The following is a 24,254-nucleotide window of genomic DNA, read 5'->3' as shown; positions in this document are numbered from 1 at the left end:
GTGTATGCGTGTGTTTGTATAAGCTCCTGGATGTCTACAATTTCCCTCGGGAAGAATAAAGAAAGTATCTATCTATCTATCTATCTATCTATCTATCTATCTATTGATCGCCTTGAGTACATAAACCACATATATCAATACAAACACATTCTGGTTTATGCTAGATTTATAATTACATTCAATACGATAGTAGATATCCTGTCCACACCCTTTAAAATCATCAAAGTCTAGCTGAATAAATGCTTTACATGGAGTTATCACACTTGGAGTGGCGTTGTTTAAGAACGATTTAAGAATATCCAATAAAATGTGACGGCCACTCATGAGTCTGACTGGCCCTTTGGGAGAGTTAAAAATAAAACCTGGTTTCATCAGCACCACTGTGACAATTACATCAATCCCCTAATGCCACAATTTAATGGCAGCCCGGGGGACCATCGTGAAGGGCTTTCTAATCCTGGATCAGCAGTGAGACTGTTATGAAATGATGGAGTCTCAGGACAGATTTAGTTGAGGGACAACACACACCAGCTGTTTTAATGACCTCTCTAAACTGTCACGTTGTAACTTATACCTGCTCCTTATTTTACAACCCGGCATTTACTAATGAGTGTTCATATGACTGATCCATCCATCCATCCATCCATCCATTTTCTACCGCTTATCCTGTATTCAGGGTCACGGGGGGGCTGGAGCCGATCCCAGCTGTCATTGGGCGAAGGCAGGGTACACCCTGGACAGGTCGCCAGTCCCATATGACTGATCCATTTCCCAAATTAATCACAAAGAATAACTAGTCAATCTTGTCTTTATTGTGGAATATAAATTTCAGGAACAAATGTCATAACTTACAGTAAAGGTACAGTACAGCAAAGACAGGAAGCTTTAAACCCTTTACATCATATACGGCTTTATCTGCCAAATCTGTGACATCTTTGGGAACATGCACACATGTGAGTGTGGTAGAAGCATCGATTTTGGGAACGGGTTGGAACGAGGCAACGCAATCAAAAGTATGCCACACCAAGGACATTCAAAAACAAACACTCAGACTTTTACTAACATAGACCTGTGCACAAAATGCATGTGGATTAAATATTACAACCACTCGCTGCCTCTTAAACAAATGCAAATATTGAATCTATATTACATAATAAGAGCTTTATGTGATAAGGGATGGCTTTTATTTGTGTCATAAAAAGCACACTCTGGACAACGGTTACCACTTGCCTCGCTACATTCAACTTATATCTTTCGGCGACACAGCACTATGACAGCAGACGACTGTGCACAGAATTTGTAATATATAATTATATTCTCCATTATCACGTGATCAAATTTGACACAGATGAAAAATAAGTTATGGTACAAAGCAGAAGGATAAATACACGTAACGACGACAAAGCAACATAATGATAGAAGGTGTATGCTTACAGAACACACACACGCAAGAAAAAAAACTACATTTCTTTAGAGCACTGTTGATTGAGCACCTGGCCTGGTGAAATATATTCTGGTCCCTGATTACTGCTACCATCGAAATGTCACAGCTGTAGACAATATATGTTTTTATAACGGGCACTTTATCAAATAGCATAGTGCAGAAACGGGAACATGGCACATCTGCAAGGCTTCTTCCAATATCTATCAGCAAGACACTGGGGCACATGTTGCATTCAAATCTATCCGATGGTAAATAAATGTGGCAACACAAAGCTGAGAGTGCTAAAAAATAAAGAGGTCTAAATTTAACTTTTTATATTATAACTTCATATTTTTTCAAAGTACAGAATCTAAAAATAGTTCATAGTTCTTAAGAGCAGTAGTTCTGTAAATTATACATTCATTAACTGGCATCTCAGGCACTGTAATAAACTCTGTAGTAAAGAGTTTTATTTCGCCATAGTGAGTAGGAGTTGTCAAACTTCAGGAGGTAAGTGCCTTCACCTGGGAAATCGTGGCTCCCCCCCTGGACAGTTATGTGGCTGTCCTGGCGGTACACGGGTAAGATTTCCGCCAAGTTTGAGTTGGTTTGAGTTTTGGAGCCCTTCTCAATATCCCCGTTACTGACGGTCCCTGCAACAGGAATCACACACACCACAAAGATGTAAAAACACAACATTTTGTACGGCTACATGGTTTCTAGAATGATATGCATAATAGAGGCATGCGGTGAAAAAGGTTTCAAAATATAGACAAAATTGCGTCCGCTTTCCATTTTGAATTTCAAACACTAACTGACCTTCCAGCTCCTCCTCCTCATCTTCGTCATCGCTTGACTCGCTGATGTGCACCGTGATGGCCCGGCTCGTGACAGGAGTCCAGTCAAAATATATGCCAAAGCCAATGTCATAACCGTCTGTAGCAAACTCCCAGCACACTTTGTTGGCCTCGGGGACAGTGGGCACGTGAACTGTCATGATGTCGCCTCGGTACACTGTCACCACGCTGTCGTCCTCCGTTCGAAGCTTTGCCTTCAGCTCCTTCAGGGCGGCAGATGTCCATGTTAGCGGGGGTTTCAGGGGTGGCATCTGGGCTGCCATCAGGGGGAATAAATGGCAGTGTGTCCACAATGAGCATAACGGCAACTCTTATAGCTTTAACCTTTAAAATGTGTTTGAGGTTTGTGAAACCTCTGAATCCAAATCAGAGATAAAACAGAGCGGCAGTGGTCATGATGGCATATTCTGCAGGTCCTCACCTTTCATCTCAGCGGAGGGCTGACAACTCCCAGCACTATTGTTCTCCTCGCCTCCTTCCCCCAGGGTCGGCTCCGCTGTGGCCATGGCATTACCCTCAAAATGCACACATACAAAGACCGGTATCACAGCAGAGAAATTATATAATTGTGAACTTCCCTGTTTATTGCCACTCGCTGACAGCTCTTCCCACATATTTAAATATCAAATACCTCAGAGTCTGATTTCTCTTTGGTTTCATCCATGTCAGCTTGGCTTTTGGATTGGGCACAGCTCTGTGAAAGGTCTGTATTCTGGAGCCTGAAGAGCAGATAGTAAAGCAGCAGAAAACACGTCACATTATTTCAACGGTGATGCCATTAAGATGCATGGAGTACAACGAGCAACACGTCTCCTTACGGCAGCTTTACAATCGGCACTTTCTGCAGCGATGGCTACCTGTCCAGCGGTCTGCTGTCGCTCTGTTTGGATGTTATTCCGGGAAACGACGAGAAGGAGAGGGATGACAGCCGTGACTGGAGCTCTGATGCAGCTTCTATTCTCTCCATGGCTGTAAAGGCAAGACAAACACCTCAGTCGCGGAAAAGGATGAAATCCCGCCCCTTCCAAGCACAGAGAGGGGGGGGGCAACGATGAAACTAGTCCCCTAAAGCTGGCTGAATAAACAAACTACACAAACTGGTATTTGATCAACGGACCACATTAACCCCAGTACAAACTGGTAAAATAATAATTGTGTAGCATCATGCGTATGCGAGGCGTCGCTCCCCCCTAGCATCCTCTTCCTAAACTGCCACGGGCGTTAGCTCGAGAGGCTAGCTGGCTAACACCAGCGAGCGGAGGAAGTGCAGCCGAAGATGCTGCGTGGCACGCTGGGCCCAAACAAACTTATCTTACCACGACGCGACGCTTTATAGTCCTTTTAAACGACACGAGTTTACTTTAGTCCAACTCAGGCCATCAGGAAATGAACCTCCATAACGCTGTGCTCATGTGACGGGTCTCTCTCCGTCTCCACGGCGCTGCTGCTGCTTGACAGGAAAAAACAGAGCCGAAGCTTCTTTTTTTTTTTTGACACTTCCGCGTTTTCTCGAGCGTTGACGAAAATCTGCGAAGCTCGAGAGCCTGTTCATAAAGCTGAACGCATTTACAGTGTAGGCTCTAACAACATATACACACTATGGGTGCTTTTTGTACATTGTTGAATGTATTGTTTGTCCTCATATTTAATAATTTAGTTACAATACAGATTCATGTATGACAGACAATGATTGAAAATTACAAAAACAACACAATATCTGCAGGGGCACAAATGCAATGAAGTCCTTGTATATATTACATTATAATTTTTTGCAACATAAGGACAGTTAACGTAGACCTGTGTGGTAGACCTCATGGTTATGTTTTACATTAGAGAGGAAGAGTCTAGAAGTGATTTGTATGCAGCAGAGATGCTCTGTTGCATAGATTTGCTGCTTGATAGGAAGCGCAGCAGTGGTGTCTCCTTGATCTGGGCGTCAGTGAGAGAAATCCAGGGAAAAGGTCTTTGTAGGGGAGGGGGGGATGAATCAGAGCAGACAGGACTAGGTTAAACTTGCAGAAATATATATACGTATATATCATTCTTGGGATAAAGAATGTTGCACTCACTCCTCTGTGAGAAGGGAAGATGCACATGATGCAGTGATGAAACTGTGTGCATTTAATTCCACAGCGTGCGTCTGTTTCTCTTTGAGGACACCGTTGATAACAGAGAGAGCAGCACTGGATCCCAGACCGGTAGAGGTGCAGAAATTGAGCAGGCTGTACAACACTGCACTCGCCCAGTTCAGACCCACAGAAATGCCACCTGAATATGGGGATTACAATTCAGCTTTAACAGTTACACACACAAAAAAAAGTGAATCCTCCCTTCACCAATTGCTTTTCACTACATCTGATATAACATGACAAGTCCAAATGCCAATAATGAATCATGACGTACCACTCATTGTAACAGGACACGATGCCTCTATCAGCACAGGATCGGTCAAAGCCGTGGTCAGGCGAGTACAAGACAGCCACACATCCGCAGTGTCACAAGCGACAAGGTCGTACTGTGGTTTGAGGATAAAGTTGTGTCCAAGAATCTGAGCCAATCTGTGATAAAAGATCAAAAGAGAGGGATTTGGTGGCTGAAAATCAACAACACTGTATATGTATGAATGTGAGTGTACCTGGTGACAGGCACACCTGAGGCCAAGCTGTACACAAGACAGTGCTTTGACAGGTGAGAGCGGAGATCAGCAGCGACTTTGGGGAGGTGAGAGGGCAGACAGCAGAGGAACAATATGTCCGCCCATGCTGCCAGTCTGCGGTTGTCAAAGAAACATTCAACTCCAGTCTGGATGAATTCCACTGTAGTAAGGAAAGCGACAAGGCAAGCACAGGATGACTTTCTCAGTACACAAGGATGCAATTTAGTTAAACCAACTCAGGTGTAATCATTGATTTAGCAATATCAACATCTGACTTTACACATCTGTTTATCTATAGTAGCATACTCCAAAATCTGAATACATATTTTCCAATAATCACTGATGTAGTTAACTGCTATTTTTGTGGATTACAATATTTGGCATCTGAGGTACTTGTAGGAAAGAAAACATAATACAGTTCCAGTGTTACGTATACCACACTGGCTGATTTAGTGAGTTTCATTGCATCTGAACAATTTCACTTTTATTCAGAATTTTCTGTATTTTTTTATTTTTTATTATTTATTTAATCACCTGCAGATTCTGGTCTTCTAGTGGAGATCTTAACATGTGATGGTTTGATGCCAAACTTTTCAAGGAGGCAGAGGAGCAACTGTTTCCCCAAGTGACCCATCCCAAGTATCCCAACGCAGAGGGCACCGTCTTCTCCTGAAGCCAACGGGCCTCTGTTTGCGGTGTGACTTTTGATGACGCATCTGCAAATATTAACGACAGACACACATCATGACTTCAAACAGTAACGTTAAGTATGGTTAAAAGTTACTGTAAAGTGTTTCCCGTGTGTCAAAACAGTTAAAAGACACCTACAGGTTAATTACCTTAGTGAGTGAACCAGTTTACACAGGAAACCCGCGTGCGCGCATCCGCACAGCATCAATCCGGCCGCGCGTGCACGAAGGTAAAGAAACTCTTTGTCGTCATCAGTCAGTCCGGACTCAAATGAAAAGCTGCCCAAGTCGGCAGATACGTCCACCATCGCATCAACGTTCCCAAATGCATCAAAATTGCATAAATATGACAATGAAAAGTGTTATAAGATAGTAAAAATGTGTGGTCCTCCCGTCTCCATGGCAAACGGACAACTTCCGATCAAACGGCTTCACATTTCAAAATAAAAGCTTGGCGATCGCAGCGTGTTTGTTATATTTAGTTGTTTGTTTGTTTTTATGGCACTCTGAGGCTGTGCATGTTAGCTAACTTTAAAAACATATAACCATGCCTGCATTCACTTCAGTGAAAGTAAAAATGATACCAAACCACACCCTGCCTTTTTTTAAATTTCCCTTTCATGCTTTTAATACAAATTCAACTGTACACGTATGTACACGTATATTATCTTGTCCACATAAACAAGAAAATGGGCAAATCAAATGTCTGCAACACAATATATCACGCCAACGATCAATATCGGGAACATAAACTTAAAAAAAAATTCAATTGTGCAGGATATTAAGACTTTGTTTCAAGATTTTGAGTAAATACAGCTTCTCATACAAGTTTGTGTCAACAATTTGAAAACATGAGCAACAGATTGACAACAAAACATTTGAAACTGTTTTTAAAATTTTCAAAGCAGCTTTTCAGAACAGCAGCTATTGTGAAAATGACAACATTGATCACAGCTCAAAATAAAATTGTGAAACTTTATAACTATTGGGTAATCTTCCCATTTGTCATTCTTTTGAGCTGGTAACCCTTAGTCAGTTAAAAGTGCTGATAACAGAACTTTACACAACTGAACACAGTCAGTTTCTATACATGTTCTCTTCTATTTGCTTGAAATGTTACACGTTACGGATATTTACAGTAAATAACAAAGCCCACATACAGTACATTATATAAATTAAGGGTCATTACACCTATAATATTAGTGTTTATGGACACTAAATTAGGATTAGACATCATAACCACACGCAACTTGTAAAAAGAGCAGCTTGAGATTGAAGCAAATGTTGCGCCTCATCAGACAACAGCATATTTCTCCAATGTTATGATTATATATTTATAATGCCGTTGTCCATCCGACGACAAAACCGCATAAAGATCGTATGCAACTCGCAAATTCATCACTCTTCATACATCCCTCTGATTGAACGAACAGACAATGCTGACAAGAAGACATGAAGGCACTGTGAGGGCACTGGTAAGCTGACACAAGCTGAATCACAGTAGCTCAAATTGCCACGAGATGAACAGTATCGTATTTACACCATGGTTGTATGTGCACATCAGAGATGTTCCTCTTCAAAAAGAAATGCAACTTCAAAGAAAGTTCCCAACACATTTTTTTTTTTTAGCTGTGCTTCCGACCAGGTACCATACGGCAATAAGCATTACTCCTCGCCCTGCCTCCATTTCTGGGACTCCTCCTGGCGTGCGTCAGGGTGAATCTGGTTCCTCATTCCACCCAAGACATTAGAGGTTGCTTCAGTTGCCATAATGAGTGGCTTGACCACTGCTGGTGGCAGCTGGCGGAGAACGCCACCCACCGCCCCTGTCATCCCACGCTGCTCGTGCTCACGGGTGGCTGTGTCGTAGATGGTCAATGCCGTGTCTGTGATGCCCTGCGGACAGAAACACAAAATCATCATGAGTCTGTTCATGTGGTTGCACTTAAAAATGGTCATTTTAGCTTCTGGTTTGTTTACCTCTTTTACAACAGTATAGGCTTTGGCTACACCTTCTCTCAGGTCTACAGGTTGATGAGCCAGTCCGTAATGGGAGAACCGTTTTATTCTCTTTGTGTCTCTCTCATCAGGCACTGGAGACACCATGTCGTAGGCCGTCTCAGCGGCTGCCTGAAATGACACACGACACAACAGATTTGTCAGACGTCTCATGAAGGCATTGGTAGTACATAATCCGACTATTTAGTAACTGTTACAATGAGTTTACCTGGATGGTCCGCACCATCCTGTTGGTGAGCTCCAGAGCAGCCATAGCAGTAGAGGTTCCAAAGGAGGCAGTGCCGCGCTGAAACCCACGGACTATCCGACCATCTTTCCTATACTGCTCAATCGGAAGCCAGACCAAGTCCCTGAAACCCTGAACTGAACACGACATTTATCATGAAAACAGGGAATACATTACCTGAATCAGAAAATTCACACATACTGTATATTACTTTTACAGCACTTTATTAAAGAAATCCAGAGTAATATGTTGTCATAGCTTGAAAGACATTGATTCAACTTGGTTCTACCATTTATCAACATAAATATTGGGGGGGGGGGGGGGGGGGGGGGGAACTGGTGCACTTATGGCTTACATTGGAAAAAACTGAGAAATAATAATGATAATAAACTTACATTACATTAATTAATATGTCAATAGATGCTTTCGCTCATTATATCACTTTTTTTAATCAACCATTAAAGCACATTGTCAAATATAAGTTCAACCGATGACACCAAAACACCTGTGACTGAGTTCAGAACATGTGTCGTACTCACCTAGCTGTACCAGAGAATGAATAGGTCCCACACCACCCAGTAGTCCTGGAAGCTGGTTCTTCTTGATGTCATTCAGCCACTCGTTTATTGCATAGGAAAACATCTTATCCACACCCAATAATCTGAAATGCAGACAAGTATCAGCATCCGAGGAAGGATTATTGGTTCTCTGCTCTAAAGGTAGATAGTTATATCATGTATTCATTTGTGGACAAGAAATGTGCTCAATTACTTGCTGAATACAAGCTATCAAATAATAAGCAGCAGTCTTGTATGATATATTACTGAGTTAATCATACCCTTGTCTGTAGCACAGACGCCTCAGTTTCAGCTCTGAACAATTAAGCTGTGTCAACCCGATAATGATCCCTGCAAATGTTCCCTGAAACAGAGCAGTCATAAAAAGTGTTCACGGAGCACAAATTAAACAATGTTGAATTAATACACAGACTCTTAGACCTCTTAGTACCTGCTCCATTGCAACATGTTTCCCATGGTAATCCAAGCGAATGGGAACCTCAGAGGTAAACCGAAACTCCCTGTCCGAAAAAGAAATGTTACCAAACACGAACAAGCAATTAAATGATTTCTTCAAAAGGGGGTTTGATTGTATAGTTATTTAACACGGACCTAAAGAAAATTGGTTGATCTGTGAAGGAAGGAGTAGAGGCTTCATTGTCGTTCACTTCCTCTCTGTCAGATGTGGAGAACCCATTGTGGCTGAAACGTCTCTGAGCAGGCACAGAGATGATGGGAGGCGGGTCCTGGCTGCTGCTGGCATGCTTGGAGAAGCTGCAGGAGATCTCTGGGGCAGTGACTTTTTTTGTGGAAACACAGACAACTGCAGAACAAAATATCGTCAGGAGTCAGTATTTCAAAGTGTCCAAGCCCAGGCTCAGTGAGTGAGGGTTATGTTTAACGATGTTCGAGTTTAAGGCATTCGTGAATAACGGATTTTACCTTCTTGAGCAGGTGGTGAGAAGAACTCAACTTCAGTAGCGAGACTTGTGAAGAAGTCCTTCAAGAAGAACAGTGCATCCTTCAAAGAAACAAAAAGAGAAGGCTGTCAATTAAATGGGACTGAGGATGCTGATATATATCTTTCACACAATCATCTGTATCCTAGTCTTTTACCTGATCAATATTGAGACGAAGAGGCATCAGGGAAACACGCAAACAGCACTCCTGGGGAGCCTGGCCTGACTCGGGACACATGTGCAGTGCCTTTACTGTCAACTAAAACCAAAAGCACACAATAGGTTACACAAGGCCATGACTTGACTGGGTAAATGCGAGTGGGTTGCCGTCCTCACCATGTTAGAATGGGCTTTTCGGGGCATTTCCTTGCTAGAATACAAGTAGAGGAACTTGTTCATCTGTGAGGTGGCCAGTCTGTCTCGAATCTCCAAGTCCTGCACAACAAACACCTGCCGGGAGACGGGCTGATCCATCGCTGGCCCACAAGCCACCTGGGCCTGTGGATACACCTCATGTTGAAATCTCACCTAGGGAGAAGGTAAAAGAAAAGCTGGTAAATGGTGAAGAAATTGGTATTTATTTGATCTGTCTGATAGTTACGGGCAAAGACCTTGCTGAGCTGTATTTCCATCAGGACGTCATGGTTCCTTCCTCTTCCACCTCCTGCCCGTCCTGAAGCCTTGGCCTGTCTGACTGGAGTCTGAGAGGGGGAGCTATGTGGCGTAGACCTGCAAGGTGGAGAAAAGGGATTCAAATTTCACTTTGAGCACATTGACACAGTGTGTGCTCAGTGAGATGGTTAGTGGCTCACCCCCGGCTTCTAGCAGGCGAGGCTGTGAAAGTGGCACTCCCGAAGTCTTTCCCACCATAGAGGTGCCAGATGACAGAGATCTCCTTGATGAGGTACCGCACCTCCGGGATGGGAAAGTTCACGGCTCCGCGGCTAGAATCACTTCCATCTAGAGGCTGACTGAAGTAATCATATTTGATTTCCACAGGATTGGAGGTCAGCTGCTTCACCACTGGCTCCTGATCAAGATCCTAAACACACATTGCTTTCAGTGAGCCAACACAGATTTTCAGTCTCCTTTTGAACATAGCCATAACTGTGTGAATGAGTATCCTGACCTCTCCTCTGGAGCCTGGTGTCTCCAGGATACAAAAGTCATCCGTCTCCTGAGCCAGGTTAGGGACGGGCGTGATGAGAGGAGAGTGAAGCATGGGGTAAGTGGGACTTGAATCCTGGATAAAATTCCCACTCTCATCTGGGAACAAGAATAGGTCGGAGCAAGGCGGGTCTTGGTCTTGATTCCGCTCCTCATGTGCACCTATAGATGTGTGGAAAAAGTACTAAATCAAGTTAAGTTATATAATTCATGGCGCTAAAACTGTTGTTTACGGAACAAAGTCTTCACCGTTTTGCTGCAGCCCTGGTGCATGCTGCCCATCAGTCTCCTCCATAGCCTCACTCATCAGATCCTGCAACATCTGCTGCTCATTCTCAGCGAGGAACGGGGTCTGAGATGTGGGCCGGCTGGGACACTCCGCCTGTCCGTAATCACACCCAAAATAAGCATGTATGACTATCGATCTTTCTCACTCCTATGTCATATATGCTATGTAATACTGGCTTGTGTTGGAGTCACCTTGGTTCTTTGTGTTGTGCTGCTGTGCTTGGCCTCTGGTTCTGCAGGTGGCAGCAAGTCTCCATAGCTGGCAACATACTGGATCAGGTTCATGAGGGCGGCACAGGAGTCCGAACACGTTCTGATGTGAATTACATCACTGGAACATCGCAGCTCAAATCTGGGCTCCGACTATCACCAGTGAAACATAATGGACACATTGTTCAGCCTTATGCGTGACAGAAAATGTTTAAAACGTGAATGTAAGTTAGAGGACGGACAACTCTTACCAACTTTCCATCCACTCCAGGTTTGACGGCAGTGATCCTCAGCTCCAATGTTCCCATGTCCACCACTTGGACATAATCTGTGACAAAAAAAAAGAACATTGGTCAAAGCTGCATTGAACATTTTAAGCAGTTTATTGAAATTGTCAATGAAATCAACTTACCTCGTGCTAGATTGACAGAGACGGCATTACTCTTGTCTGAAAGGAATAGAGCCGCTTCGTCCAAAATGATCCTGTGCACAACATATCATACTCAGCAAAAACAACTTGCTATATCTCAAATGCAATTACATCTCTCATTTTTTGTGTAACCAGTAGCCCATTCCCACCTGAGTGTTGAGGAAGAGTGGTCTAAAGAGACACTGCTGGAGATGCTGAAAGTCTCTACAAGCAACAGTGATCTGAGTGGCAAGTAAAGGGGTCTGACAAGAGAAAAACAAATGGGATGGATTATGTTATACATCACAAATGTAGTCAGAAGCAAATTTTTGGAGTTCGGCCTTCAACTATAAATTCTTAACATACAGAAGCAGAAAGAGACACTGTAGATATGAGGTATAAATATACAGAATGGTGTTTTAAGGATACCTGCAATGCCTCATTATTTAGTGGTATGTCTGAAGTCTATTTACCTGTAGTCTAGTGAGCAGCTCCACAGGTGTAAATGAAGGGTGGTGACCGATGTAGGAGGGGCGTAACCCAACACAGGCTCATCGGAAACATTCAGGAAGTCCACAATCTGTTGCACATACATTGACTGGCATTAAAAATTCAAATACCGGATGTTTTGTGTTATATTTCCCTCAAATGCTCTCTGAACATTTATGTGAAGGCGAAAGAATAAAATAAGTAGTGTAGTTTGGGAAGCGGTCTTTTCATCTTGGCCTACCTGGTCGTACCAGCCCAGGCTGGGAGGGACCATCCTGTGCTGGAGTGTGGCTCCTCTCACGCCAACAGCGACCAGAAATTCCTGCATGAAAACGCACACATCATTGCAGTGAGGCAGAAACAAAACACAAGCTGCCCGATATACTTTAAACACCGGTTCCGTCAAATGAGGGAAACGCTGACTGAATTCAATAATCAACATATAATCATGGTGTTCCGCAGCAAAAAATGCTCCCTCCATGTAAGCGAATGGGAAATGGGCCAAACTAAAAAGTCCAAGTTCACAACAAATACATTTTTCCTAAAGCGGGTTTCTGTCATTTTAGGTAGTTCTCATCGGGCTCATGTATGTTAAAGCGTTTTTCTGATAGGTTTGGTGTTAATTAGTTCATTATTGCTATATAAAAGGAGGTGTAACATCATGATGGACAGCTGTGGCTGTGTCTGGCTTGTGATTGGTCCGGGCGGTTGCATGAGTGGGACCTTGATACCGCTGCTTCACCGCCCCAAAAGCGCAAGCTTGCAGCTGCCGTATACAGGAACTATTTTGGCTTCACTTCTGTACAGTGGGAGAAAGTGGCGACACGTCGTACATGTATAATACTGACTACATATTTATCCTTTAGCCTGTGGTATTTACCATGCCCTTACATGACAAGGTCAGAGTTTTGGTTGGAACCCATTCAGTTTGACAACAGCCCCATCTACAGGAGAAAAAGAGTCTCTCTTGTAAACACGAAGCGAGCGTCCTGACATGGGGTTAAAGGGGTCGCAAATTGATTAACAGGATAGAACACTTCTGTAAAAAAGTTATGCACAAAATACACAAAATTCAGTATCTCTGGGGTCTAAAGCTGATGTTGTTATATTTTAAGGGGTCCCAGCCCAGATCTAAAGCTGTTCTGCCAGCCAGCGTGGCCCTTTTCCCCCTCAGTGATTTGAGTAATCTACCTTGACATTGCGTTCTGCATTCTGTGATGAGATTTTGACGGCGACAGACACCATGCTGCGAGCCTCTAGACCGATACTCTCCGAGGGCGTTGAGGATCTCTCAGGAGACGTCTCAGATTGGTAGATGGTTGGCTCTAACCAGTGCGGATGTGTCCTGCATGGCAACTTGATATCTGAGACGGAGGTGCCCCCGTCCACAAGTCCTGAGCAGATTCACAGAAGGAGACATCAGTGAGAGAGGTAGAAGAACTTAGTGATGTAGAAACAGTATGGTTGTATAGTAGTACACTATATATTTCTAGTGAATTGTAGTGACTATGTGCAGTTGGTTTACCTTGATGATACATGCAAACATTACTGGTGTGGAAGCAGATGTAGTGTTGGTCTTTATAGCCTTCATACTGCGTCACGCTGAACAACACAGCGTTTTTCACCTCCAGCCAAAACTCGCCATGTTTGTTTTTCAGTACAGTTTTATCCTCCTTCTGGGAGAAAGATAGAAACTCAGCTCCAGTATCCACGAAACACGATGTCAGGAATGTCTGAATAAAACTGTGAGGGCGGTAAGTAATAACAAGAAGGATGTGAGTTTACCTTAGAATTAGTTTGAAGAGACACAAGGCCATGATTGACACTGATGACGACAGAGAACAGGCTCTGGGAGGTCTTGGTCTGGGCTTTAGGCTTTTTCCTCCTGCGAGACCTGAGGTTCAGGTCCGATGCAGGACAGTAGTAGTGCATGGTCTCTTCCTCCGATCCACTGTCCTCTGGAAGCAGAACACAAAGCATGTCTATGAAGTGATGAGCTGCCCGTTGTTTAAACATGACCTCACAATAGATGTTTCTACTACAATTCCAATTACTGGAGAATACATTTTGTTCTCTCACCCTCAGGACCAGTAGAGCGGAACTGGCTGAAGCTGTCCTTGGAGTACGTGTTGATCAACTGACTGGCAACAGAGAGTCCAACTCCATATGGCATGCTTTCTACTGTCTCCACTGGAGATGGAGCAGTGGGTTCCCACAGCAGCAGGTCATTGTTTATCCTAAAATAGGACATTTAAAGGTGAAGTATCTTAATGGGTATCTTATCACATCTTCTATGGGTTTGATCACAGTATTACCACAAAAATACGTCATCGTATTACTGGCAAACTTCAAGCATCTTATTTCAAATGTGGTACCTGTTGTGTAGTTTCTCATAAAATTCCTTGCTGGGGAGAGCTAATTGCACATTGGGGAAACACAACTCAAGGATGAAGCGAGAGTTATTCATGGTTTTTTCCTGGAACTCTGTCATCTCAGCAACATCACCAGGGATGACCATCTGGAGTAAAAAAAAAAAAAAGGATTTTTCTAAACATTGGCTCGTCACCTCCTGCTCTGTCAACAGGTTAGGCATGCAAAGTGCTCATGTTGCTGTTTGCATAATGATGCAGCTGTCATACAATATAATACATCAACTAGAGGATACCCCTCGTTCCTGAATGCAAATTTATCCACCTGCACAAAATCCCCCTGCTCTGGACGATTGCCATCATCAGAACTGCAACAACAATTCTATAAAGTAGATATTTTCAAAAAGGAAACCTTTTCAAATTTAAGGAAAAGTGTGTGCTGCAGCAATTTTACGGTGTAATTGAAGGTTTGTGGTAGTTTCCTAATATAATGTAAAATAATACTTTGAAATTCAGAAGTTATACAAAGAGAGCAGACTAACATAAACAATGAGGTGTTATATTTTCACCTAAAAAATGTCAAACATATATATATAAAAATACATTTTGCTGAATGAGGCCCCTTGGCCATGACATACTTCTTCATTCTCATACATGACCCTTCGTGACGAAAAGGGTGATGGTTCTGGTTTCCCAAAGTCACACACATCCTTCAGTGAATGGGCAGCGCCCTCCTCCTCTTCCTCTTCCAGGGAATGGTCCTCAGCACCCTCATCATCTTCAGCCGTCACCCGCTCAAGGATTGAGTGGACAGCAGTGGGGTTCATCTTCAGCACAACCCTGCTCACAGAGATTCAATATCACCGAGAGGTCCACGTGAACAGACGGATCGGTCTGAGGCTGGTAAAATAAACTAACCTCGGCCAATCAAATTTGACACTTTCGGATGTTGTCATATCTCCATCCATGGTGTGGGACACTCTGAGGAATCGGGCAGCTAGTTGATCCGGCTCCTCTTGAAACTTCCCTATGCAAAGCAAAAAAAGCAGTAAAGAGTTAAAGAGTAATTCCTTGAATAAAAAATATTTTAAAACTTTATTTTTCTTAAGCCTACATACCAATAAGCTCCCTGAAAGTGAGCTCCATTTTGGTTTGATCACGAGAGCTGCCCCCCATGAACTCTGTCTTTACTTCCAGGTCTTCCAGCTCCAGGTAAAGTACTTCCTTCTGCAGGGACTTCTTAAACCAAGGGCCCCTCTCCTGATCTGAGCGCAGGTCAGGGATGGGGAAGCGGATGGCAAGGCCCAGCAATGGGGCGTTGACAGTCAGCGATACATGACAGTTGGTGGGAGTATGGCTGTCATCGAGAAAAACCTCTGTAAAGGCCTTATGCTGTTGGATGATAAGATTAATTATATGTTAGGGAGCCCGTACATATGCAACTGTTTCACCTCTTCAGTTCAAGGCAGCTGCGGTTTACATAATAAGGTGTGGCAATCATTTGTTCTATACCTGTATAATCATCATCATTGTGAAATATAATTATAATTAGCAGTTCCCTTACCAAACTGACATGTTTATTATAGGATGTGTACATGTGGGAGGCCATCAACTCTGTGGTTGCCAGCTTCTGAGGTTGTAGCAAGGAGTTGAGACGGTCTACGATGCTGATGTCCAACTCGGAGCGCACGGGGCCCAGCTCCACCTGGATCTCAGCTTTCCTGGGAATGGTGCTGAGGCGAACCTGGCCGCCCTGCACAGCAAATCAAAAGGGTTGACCGAGGAGAAGACTGACAATGACGCAGATAAAGCTTTTGAGTGTTAAGTTTTTGTTTCATATTGGACTGCTGAATGCTGTTACCTGGGGGCCTCGGCGCTCAGCCTGTTTGTAAAGCAGGTGAAGGCAGGGGGTGGGTGGGGCATCAGCACTGGCTGTGGTGTCAAATGTCAGGAGCTGATGTGTTACAGAGAAACTAGTGAGAAACACTCTTAATGTTATATCAGCTTTCAGGCGTACTGAATTTATATGCAGCGTTTAACCAACCAAACTTCAGTGCAGTGCAAAATGTGCTGAGCTCAGGCTTGAAACTCGAACCTCAGTGTACTGAATGCCTCTTTGGGAGCCACCAATGACAGCCTCAGAGGGGAACAGACACTCCAGAAACTCCATCTGGTTAAGGAAGACGTCAGTACTGAAAGTCTGCAAGCTGGATCCCTGACAGTGCTCATAGTTGATCTTCAGGCCCTGGCCCACGAATCTGCAATTAAAGCCGATCAGACAGGCATAAAATATTTACATAATAAATCAAATATAACGTTGCACAGAAGGAATACGTGTAAAATAAAAGTGCACCTGAGATGGTCATAGGGGCATGCCTGGTTGAACACTGTCCGAGACTGAAGGAAAGCAGCTGGGGCGAGCTGGCCTGGGCCCACCGTGCTGAAGAAGTGTGCAGCCATGGGGCCGAGGGGACTGGGAGCCGCATCAGGTGGTGGCAGTGGGTCGATGTGGAGGACAACGACAGCAATGCTACTCAGTGTTAACCTTAACATCAGCTCTGGCCTTGACTCATCACCGTGGGTTTTGGAAGGATGGGCTGAAACACAACAATGGCAGGTTTACAGATATTTCATTTTTCACCGTGGTGAAATGATAACCATGTGCAAATGAGGGCAGAGGTATGTTTCAATAAAGACACTTCACCAGCTGATTCTAATATTTACATTTTTTTTATTATTTTTAAATTTTAAACTTTATTTTATTACTGGCTTGTTTTAATGTTTTTTTTCTCCAGTGATTTTAATGTTTTATGTAAAGCACTTTGAATTGCCCTGTTGAAAATTGCCTTGCCTTACAAACACAGATACAGATCTAAACATGAAGATATGCTTGTGTAATCTTTGTTTGGAAGAAAAAACCCAAAACTCCTTCTCTTAAACACGCGGCCACCGGGACTAGCATTTCTACATTTAATGTGCATAAATTATGTAAAAATATACAGAAACATTCTGATACTTACATGTCTGTCTCAGTAATTTTTGAGGGAGTTGTGAATCCCGTGATTGGACGTGAGTTTCATTTGTCTGCTTCTCTCTTTGTCTTGGAACATCCATGTAATCTTCCCACAGAGCCTAGAAGCACAGATACGATGCTGGATAATAGCAGTTCATTTGGGACAATTTTACCAAAATAAAAGCACCTACATGGCGCATATATATATATATGTATATATACATATATATACACTGTATATATACTAATTTATATTGTACTGCAATTGTGTTGAGGTTTTCCTTATCTAATAGGGTAACCAGAACACTGAGAAATTTAAACTCATCTACTTAGTGTCTCTATGACTGCTGTGAAAGAGGTGAAGACTTACTGTTGCATTTCCAGAGGGAGATTCTCCAGGTGAGGCAGAGTAGTTACTATTGAGTGACAAATCCAAGTCAACGGTGGGTGGTTCACCCAGAGGAGGAAGGGATGACAAGCTGTGAGACATGTCCATGTCTGCCATGGAGAAGAATACATCGTCTACACCAAGAAAATAACACATTTCATTAGATAGATGCAACCATGACATCTGGTTTCTGAAACATCAGGGGGAAGTATTTTAGCCCAACCTCGACTCGACACAGTTCTGGTGGTCTGGCTCTCAAAGAGGTCGGGGTCTGTTCCCGGCACAGCAGTATCCTTCTTCAGGCAGCGGTTCAGTTCCATATGGAGCCGATACTCATCCTCTTGCTGTATGGGGCGGCTCTTTCTATCCTTGGCCCATTCATGTGTACCTTCACACAAAGAATAAGAAATGGTTTAACTCATCTGGTGACATTATTACCCTGTTTGATGCAAATGTTCTTTATCATCTATCAACAGGGGGGCAATCACCTCCACCAGAGAAAGCTCCACACAAGTCCAGAAGAAGATGAACTTGCCGTGGGGACAGCAGAATAATAAGTGTATCAATATGTCCAACAACATTCAGCTGAAAAGGAAACATGTAAAACACTCTGGTTAATAGCGATTACCACTAAAAAATACTGATGTAACCATCAGGATGATTTTATTTTATATTATTTTTGTGATTTAGAAATGCTTAGTTTACCTTTGCTCCAGGCATAGCCAAGTTGTTTTTCAGAGTGAGAGACAACTCAATTTTACCACAGAGGCTGCCGACCTGCACAGGTTCAAAGGCTGTTGTCGAGGAAACAGGCTCTGTAAACTGGGGATGAGGCTCACATATGATTTTAGGATTCCAGCTAGGGGACAGCTTTGGCTCAGTTTCCTGCAAATTAAGAGAGAGAGAGATTTTTTAAAAGGCTGATACAAACACTTTCACACCAAATTTCAAAGACTCAATATACCAACCGTTGGAGTGGGTGAAGATTTACAACCAGCACGGGACACATCTGAGAATTCATCCCAAAACACAGTGATCTCTTCCATCTGCAAGTTTTTATGTGCAAATGTGGTTGGCTGATGCACGTTCACATTTGAACTTTCTTCGCCCGTTTCATCGCAGTAAACAATCCTGGGAAGCAAATGTAGAACACAATTAGCTTGATGAGGACTTGCAGTATGACTATGAAAACAAATGCATCGCAGGCCATATATTTAGCTGCTTTTACAACCCACAACTAAACTTTTTAAATATTCAAAAGACGACTGGTTTCCTAATGGTTTCCCATCGACTGTCCAAACTTACTTTTTGATGCGAATCTCAAGGGCGATTCCAGTTTTAGAATTTTCTGGAATATGTTCAACTCTGAGAACAGTGTCCAAAAATGTCACTTTAACTCTTCTCAGGACTGCAAGATAGCAAATTAAAAAAAAGTTACTTTTCACGATATTAGGTTTTTCAACCATGTAAAAAAAACAGTATAGACAAAATGTACCTGTCTCAATTGTTTCTGCAAACTTCTCTAATCCCTCGAAAGGCTGGAAACTCTCTCCCATGTCATCGGTGAGTTTCTGGCTGAGACATTCTTTGGCAAGCTGCATGCTGCTCGTCATGAAACTGGACCAGTACATGGGCTCAGCGCCAGATGCTGGAGGAACAGCCAGCGGTGACAGTCATTGACTTTTCAGTAACATCAGTTGTCAACTTGTCAAGAGGCGACAAAATGAACATGTTTTCTCCTTACCCACTCTTGGTCTTGGTCTGAGCACCATCTCCAAACCCTTGACCTCTAGGGCACAGTTTTCATGCAGTAGGGCTGCCCATGGAACAGTTAGAGAAATGGTCTGGATGAACCCTGCGATGACCTCAAACGGGGCATCTGCCGTCTCTAGGAGTTCATTGAGTGACTGAGGAACGAGAAATAATGCTGAAGCATCTCAGTTCATACTGATTCCGTTTCAAATCAAATCACGTAATCTGTTGTATTTCCTTCCATTACATACCCATTTATCCAATGGAACTTGTGCAAGTGATCCAGTGCCTTGATAGAGGTCTAAACTGAGCTGATCCAAGCTCAGCTTCTCCTGCAGAAAGTTGCCGAGGTACCGATGCAGCAGGTATCTGCAGGCCCGCTTTTTGATGGACTCCGAAAATGGCCAAGGCATCTTAACTCAGTAGGTAAACAATACACCGGTTTACGAAAGGGATCTTAAGGCTGCGCAACTGGAATGCTATAGGTACTCAGCTATGAATTAATCAATAGTGTTACAGTTGTGTCATCCTGTCGGCTTAAAGATAATGAGAAATCCTGAGCTCAAACACCCTTCACATCCCAAGATCAGGGACACTTTGTGGGATGTGTTGACACTCGGGGATCTGCACAGGAATTGGTCGGACTCCAGTTTGCGGTTCCTATAGAAAGACAAACGGCACACATATGGTTCCCCACTTTGTAATTTGACACTTGACAGAGCATGAGACTTGACGCACAGTGTTTACAACATAGCCGAGAACAACAAGCTTCGTTGATGCGTCAAGGCGATTTCAATTGCTCCCGAGAAGCATCACAATGTAGTGCAACAACAACAACCTCCACAACGTTAGGTTTGTCCTCATCACACATGTATTACCATTCTAGACCCGGCGTAAACAAGCCAAGCGCACTTGCGAAACAACTGTTAGCATGCCACAGACGTAATAGTCAATAGCTCCCCTTAGCTACGATTAGTTAAAAAGGGCTGTCATCGTAGTCAGGAGACCGGGGTTACGCTAGCTAGACAAAGGCATGTCATTTAGCTAACTAGCCGGCTAGCAACGCTTGCTTGCCTGTCTCCAGAGTGAGACAACATTAGCATAGCCGGCTAACGTCAGGCTAAAGGGTGTACATGCTTGCTAGATAGATAGCTAACCCTAAAATCCAACATGTATTAAGTCTTCTTCCCTCACACCTGACATGAACACTGACAAAAACAATGTACACATCTACGCCAGCACAATTACCTACACGCATAAGCAAACGAACATAGGTGAATATATCAGTGCAGCTGTGAAATTACCTTCTGTCTGAGTTGTTTACAAACACTTTCATGACTCCGCACCAATCGAGCCTACACACTCCGGGGGTGGGATTAGGAAATTACGTCATAACATGGCGGATCAGTGTCGACCGGGGCAGTTACTGGGTCAAGATTTCTTTTTAGATCGTTATTTTAGATAGTGAGCGGTGCTACCTAGAAACAGGACGTGCGTTTATGTGACTCCAGTATCTGGGTATCCATACACTTGAGGCTTAACGGGTAATCTATCGCACGTTAGGTGACGCTCGTTTGACTGAAGCCTCTCCGCGAGCTCCGAGTGGGCTGGAAGGTTCCACGAGCCGGAAGAACACAGCCGACGAAGAGGTAAGGAAATGAACGCGCTTCGGTTAGAAAGGATTTTAAGGTAATCAGGTTGCATCGCTATTTCCATATGTACAATGCACACGTATTAAGTATAAAAAGTGATTGAAATACGTGTATGGCCCATAGAGCGGTCAATCGTTTTGCTACCGTTAGTTTTTTCAGAGTTGACAAAAATATAGCTAGCAAATGCTAGCCATGAAATTAGCTACTTTAGAACAGTCTAGCTAACTAAATCCGTTTGCCTAATTAACGTTTGCATAAAAGTCACAGGTTGATTTGACTATGACGTCTGTATGAACAGTAACAGATCTATTTTGCCTCAGCTAGAAGAGTCCTCAAGGTGTCGCTGTCATATATACATATTTCAAATCAGTAACAATATTTCGGCAATGGAATATATAATAATATAACGCTCAAAGGGCCATTTGAATACGTCCTTACTTTAATGGTTTAATATATATATATATTTTATTTATACAGGGTGTCTTTACAGGGTCTCATTTTCAAGAGACCTGTTTCAAACAAACGATACAAGAACAATTAATTACAGACAGACAATATCTATAGTGTATAAACAATTAAAAAAATCGTTTTAGACAGACATACATTATCAATAGTGTACAGTAAAATCAAGGTGCCAAATGGCATACCATTGCAAAGGAACAAACCCTGACAATACTTTTCCTTCCATTAAAAAATAAAACAGTCCAACTTTGTCTTTCCTTGTAAAATCCACATTAGATAGATATTGACAAATAAAGTAAAGGTTTCTGCATGTTTCACAATCAGTGGTGACGGGCTCAGGCAACCAAATAAATGATGACACAGCCAGATGCAAAGTTACAGGTTACAGCTGTCATGCAGCAATGCACAAAGTTATGACCCAAATGGGGAAAAACAAGATTCAACTTGTTTAAGAATGTTTAGTCTGCATTTAGCAGCCTGTTATATTCAGAGTGATCTTCAGTGAGTGAAGCATTTAAATGCCTGAGGATACTTCAACAAAACCTAGCAGCTACAGGATGTCACCTGACCACAGCAGTGTGCTCAGTCATCAGCTCTTTATTGCTTTGAGCAACAGAGCCGACTCAGCATCGGATCACACTGAAAACATCAACTTTAACTCACAAGACATTGTACTTTTTGGAGAAGAAAGTCTCTCTGAAGGTTTTAACACACTGATAGGAAATACCAACTTGTCTGTTTAACCCATTTGAAATGTTATCTTCGTGGTGCAACTACATTTAGTTCAGGAAGTTGATGAGAAGTTAAAAAGGTAAAGTTCCTTACTTGATTGGTTTAACCTGTCCTCACACATCTACTACTCATAGAGGATCTTACTCATTTGAAATATTCCACTTTGCACTTGTAATAAAGGATGCAAAACAGTCAGATATTTGTTGCACTTCTCCTTTTTTCTTTAGAAAATGGGCCTTGAGGAAACGTGATAAACCATGCTGCCGCTGAATCACTACCCTACCATTGTTGCAATGCTGTGTAAAACTGCACACGGTGTGTTTATGTATTTTAAATGTTCTGTTTCAATTACTTTACTACCGTCTCATTATAGATAATATTTAACAGACAGTAGCTTGTTGCCTGGCAGTAGAGAGTTGCTTATTCTGCCAGTGAACTGCAGGGTTTCTGATCTACACTCTGGACATGTCTCTGATAGAACTGTCTATCATTGTGCCAGTCAACAAGTTTTGATATCGTACAGAAACAATGTTGTTGTTCTATTACAGGGGATGGAGGTTGACTGCCAGCCCGAGGAATCCATCGTCTCTTCATATGATGAGGACTGTGTTGTGCTCGGTGGCGTCAAGGACATGAGATTGGAGGCAGAAGCAGTGGTCAACGATGTACTATTTGCTGTTGGTGAAATGCACGTAGCACAAAGTCTCAACAGTGCATCAGATGTGGCTTACATAAATTTGGAAACAAGAGAGGGAAACCGGTATTGTCTGGAGCTCACAGAGGCTGGACTAAGGGTAAGATGCACTGAAAGTGAAGCACAATGATTCCTTGTTTCATTGCTCATAATATTCATGTTTTATAATAAATGACTCTGCCAAACAGGTGGTGGGCTATGCCTTCAATGAAGTGGACGAGGAATTGAGCACCCAGTATCATGAGACTGTTTACTCTCTTCTGGACGGGCTGAGTCCAGGCTACAGGGAAGCCTTTGGGAATGCTTTACTTCAACGGCTGGAGAGGCTGAAGCAGAACGGACAGTAAAAAGAACCAAGATTCTGCAGAAGTTGTACAAGTGGAGTAGAGGTTGATGATGTGGGTGTATTTGGATATACGAGCCAAGTCTGGTCAAATATTAAAGCCTATTATGCGACGTCCACCTGCCTAGCTACCACTACAATAAGCGGTATCCTGCCCTATCAACTCCGCTTTGTTCTGACTTCCATATCATGGAATGACTTCATGTTAGTTATTTGGCTGTATGGGGTCTGTTGCAACATTGTGTTGTTGACTTAACTGTGGAAAGATCATCCAGTTCACACGATACAAATTTGTAACTGTGCACATCGTTTGAGAATCCTGCACCTTTTGTACTCGTAAAAGAAAAAAAAAAAAAAAATCACCTGACAAAAGCAGCAGGTTCAATGAACCATCGATCCCGTTTCCCCTTCTGCTCCGCTTGCACTGAAACTGTGACCGGAAAACTGATCTGCTCAAATATACCCAACTAGTTCTTATTCAGCAGCTGTTTTAGTGAAAGAGCCAACGGTATATTCTTTCAACTCATTGCCTTAATTACATGACTTTTGGTTAGAAAAAAAATACACAAAAGTACTTATATTTTCCTTTTTGTATAGACAGATGAAAGGGTATTTTTGGGGCATTGTATTTAATACCAATTCAAGGTTGTGTTCACTTTTCCATACTGCATTGCAACTCAAGTGTTCTCTGCAAAAAATAAATAAGCCATCCCTGTGGCGGTTTAAATATTTTTGCTGTGGGCTGAGCTTTTTGTTGAAGGATTATATTCAGTGAATATCTCGACCATTTAAAAAAAAAAAAAAAAAGTAATGTGACCTGGTTATGTTTCAGTGTTAAATCAAGTTTAAGAAAACTACATAAATCACGTACTAGTTGCTGCTGGCCTTTGCTCAGACCAA

General features: G+C 42.8%; 4 protein-coding genes across 4 annotated transcripts; 1 reads left to right on the top strand and 3 right to left on the bottom strand.

Annotated features, from left to right (window-relative positions):
• Positions 1–790: 790 nt before the first annotated feature.
• tmed8 (transmembrane p24 trafficking protein 8) lies at positions 791–3,755 on the bottom strand. The gene is made up of 6 exons (XM_084013849.1): positions 3,597–3,755; positions 3,138–3,249; positions 2,912–2,999; positions 2,702–2,795; positions 2,243–2,536; positions 791–2,076 (listed from the first exon to the last, which is right to left on the bottom strand). Exons 2-6 carry the CDS (start codon positions 3,245–3,247, stop codon positions 1,859–1,861), a joined length of 804 nt encoding a protein of 267 aa, XP_083869975.1. The 5' UTR covers positions 3,248–3,249; positions 3,597–3,755; the 3' UTR covers positions 791–1,858.
• A 349-nt stretch (positions 3,756–4,104) lies between these two features.
• Positions 4,105–5,936, bottom strand: noxred1 (NADP-dependent oxidoreductase domain containing 1; the record flags this gene model as incomplete). Its single annotated transcript, XM_084013313.1, has 6 exons — positions 5,776–5,936; positions 5,471–5,652; positions 4,916–5,096; positions 4,684–4,838; positions 4,350–4,548; positions 4,105–4,243 (listed from the first exon to the last, which is right to left on the bottom strand). The coding sequence occupies exons 1-6, from the start codon at positions 5,931–5,933 to the stop codon at positions 4,105–4,107; spliced, it is 1,014 nt and encodes a 337-aa protein (XP_083869439.1). The 5' UTR covers positions 5,934–5,936.
• A 178-nt stretch (positions 5,937–6,114) lies between these two features.
• On the bottom strand, positions 6,115–20,900 carry atg2b (autophagy related 2B). The gene is made up of 43 exons (XM_084014400.1): positions 20,776–20,900; positions 19,723–20,131; positions 19,464–19,626; positions 19,215–19,367; positions 19,025–19,127; positions 18,688–18,850; positions 18,425–18,604; positions 18,208–18,304; positions 17,943–18,107; positions 17,702–17,853; positions 17,339–17,450; positions 16,672–16,915; positions 16,414–16,576; positions 16,180–16,272; positions 15,883–16,071; positions 15,437–15,710; positions 15,237–15,345; positions 14,957–15,158; positions 14,325–14,467; positions 14,029–14,186; positions 13,735–13,907; positions 13,475–13,625; positions 13,141–13,343; positions 12,191–12,271; positions 11,934–12,040; positions 11,631–11,723; positions 11,464–11,534; positions 11,303–11,379; positions 11,034–11,204; positions 10,803–10,935; positions 10,516–10,715; positions 10,199–10,428; positions 9,998–10,115; positions 9,723–9,914; positions 9,544–9,645; positions 9,370–9,448; positions 9,040–9,250; positions 8,879–8,948; positions 8,709–8,791; positions 8,410–8,531; positions 7,853–8,007; positions 7,606–7,755; positions 6,115–7,521 (listed from the first exon to the last, which is right to left on the bottom strand). The coding sequence occupies exons 2-43, from the start codon at positions 19,882–19,884 to the stop codon at positions 7,291–7,293; spliced, it is 6,228 nt and encodes a 2,075-aa protein (XP_083870526.1). The 5' UTR covers positions 19,885–20,131; positions 20,776–20,900; the 3' UTR covers positions 6,115–7,290.
• gskip (gsk3b interacting protein) lies at positions 20,891–24,130 on the top strand. Its single transcript, XM_084014402.1, has 3 exons — positions 20,891–21,120; positions 22,866–23,111; positions 23,200–24,130. Exons 2-3 carry the CDS (start codon positions 22,869–22,871, stop codon positions 23,356–23,358), a joined length of 402 nt encoding a protein of 133 aa, XP_083870528.1. The 5' UTR covers positions 20,891–21,120; positions 22,866–22,868; the 3' UTR covers positions 23,359–24,130.
• Positions 24,131–24,254: the final 124 nt, after the last annotated feature.

The sequence above is a fragment of the Eutrigla gurnardus genome (genome assembly GCF_963514095.1).
Source record: "Eutrigla gurnardus genome assembly, chromosome: 7".
NCBI lineage: Eukaryota > Metazoa > Chordata > Actinopteri > Perciformes > Triglidae > Eutrigla > Eutrigla gurnardus.
The sequence above is the reverse complement of the archived record's forward strand: the minus strand, read 5'-3'. Positions and strand labels throughout refer to the sequence as shown.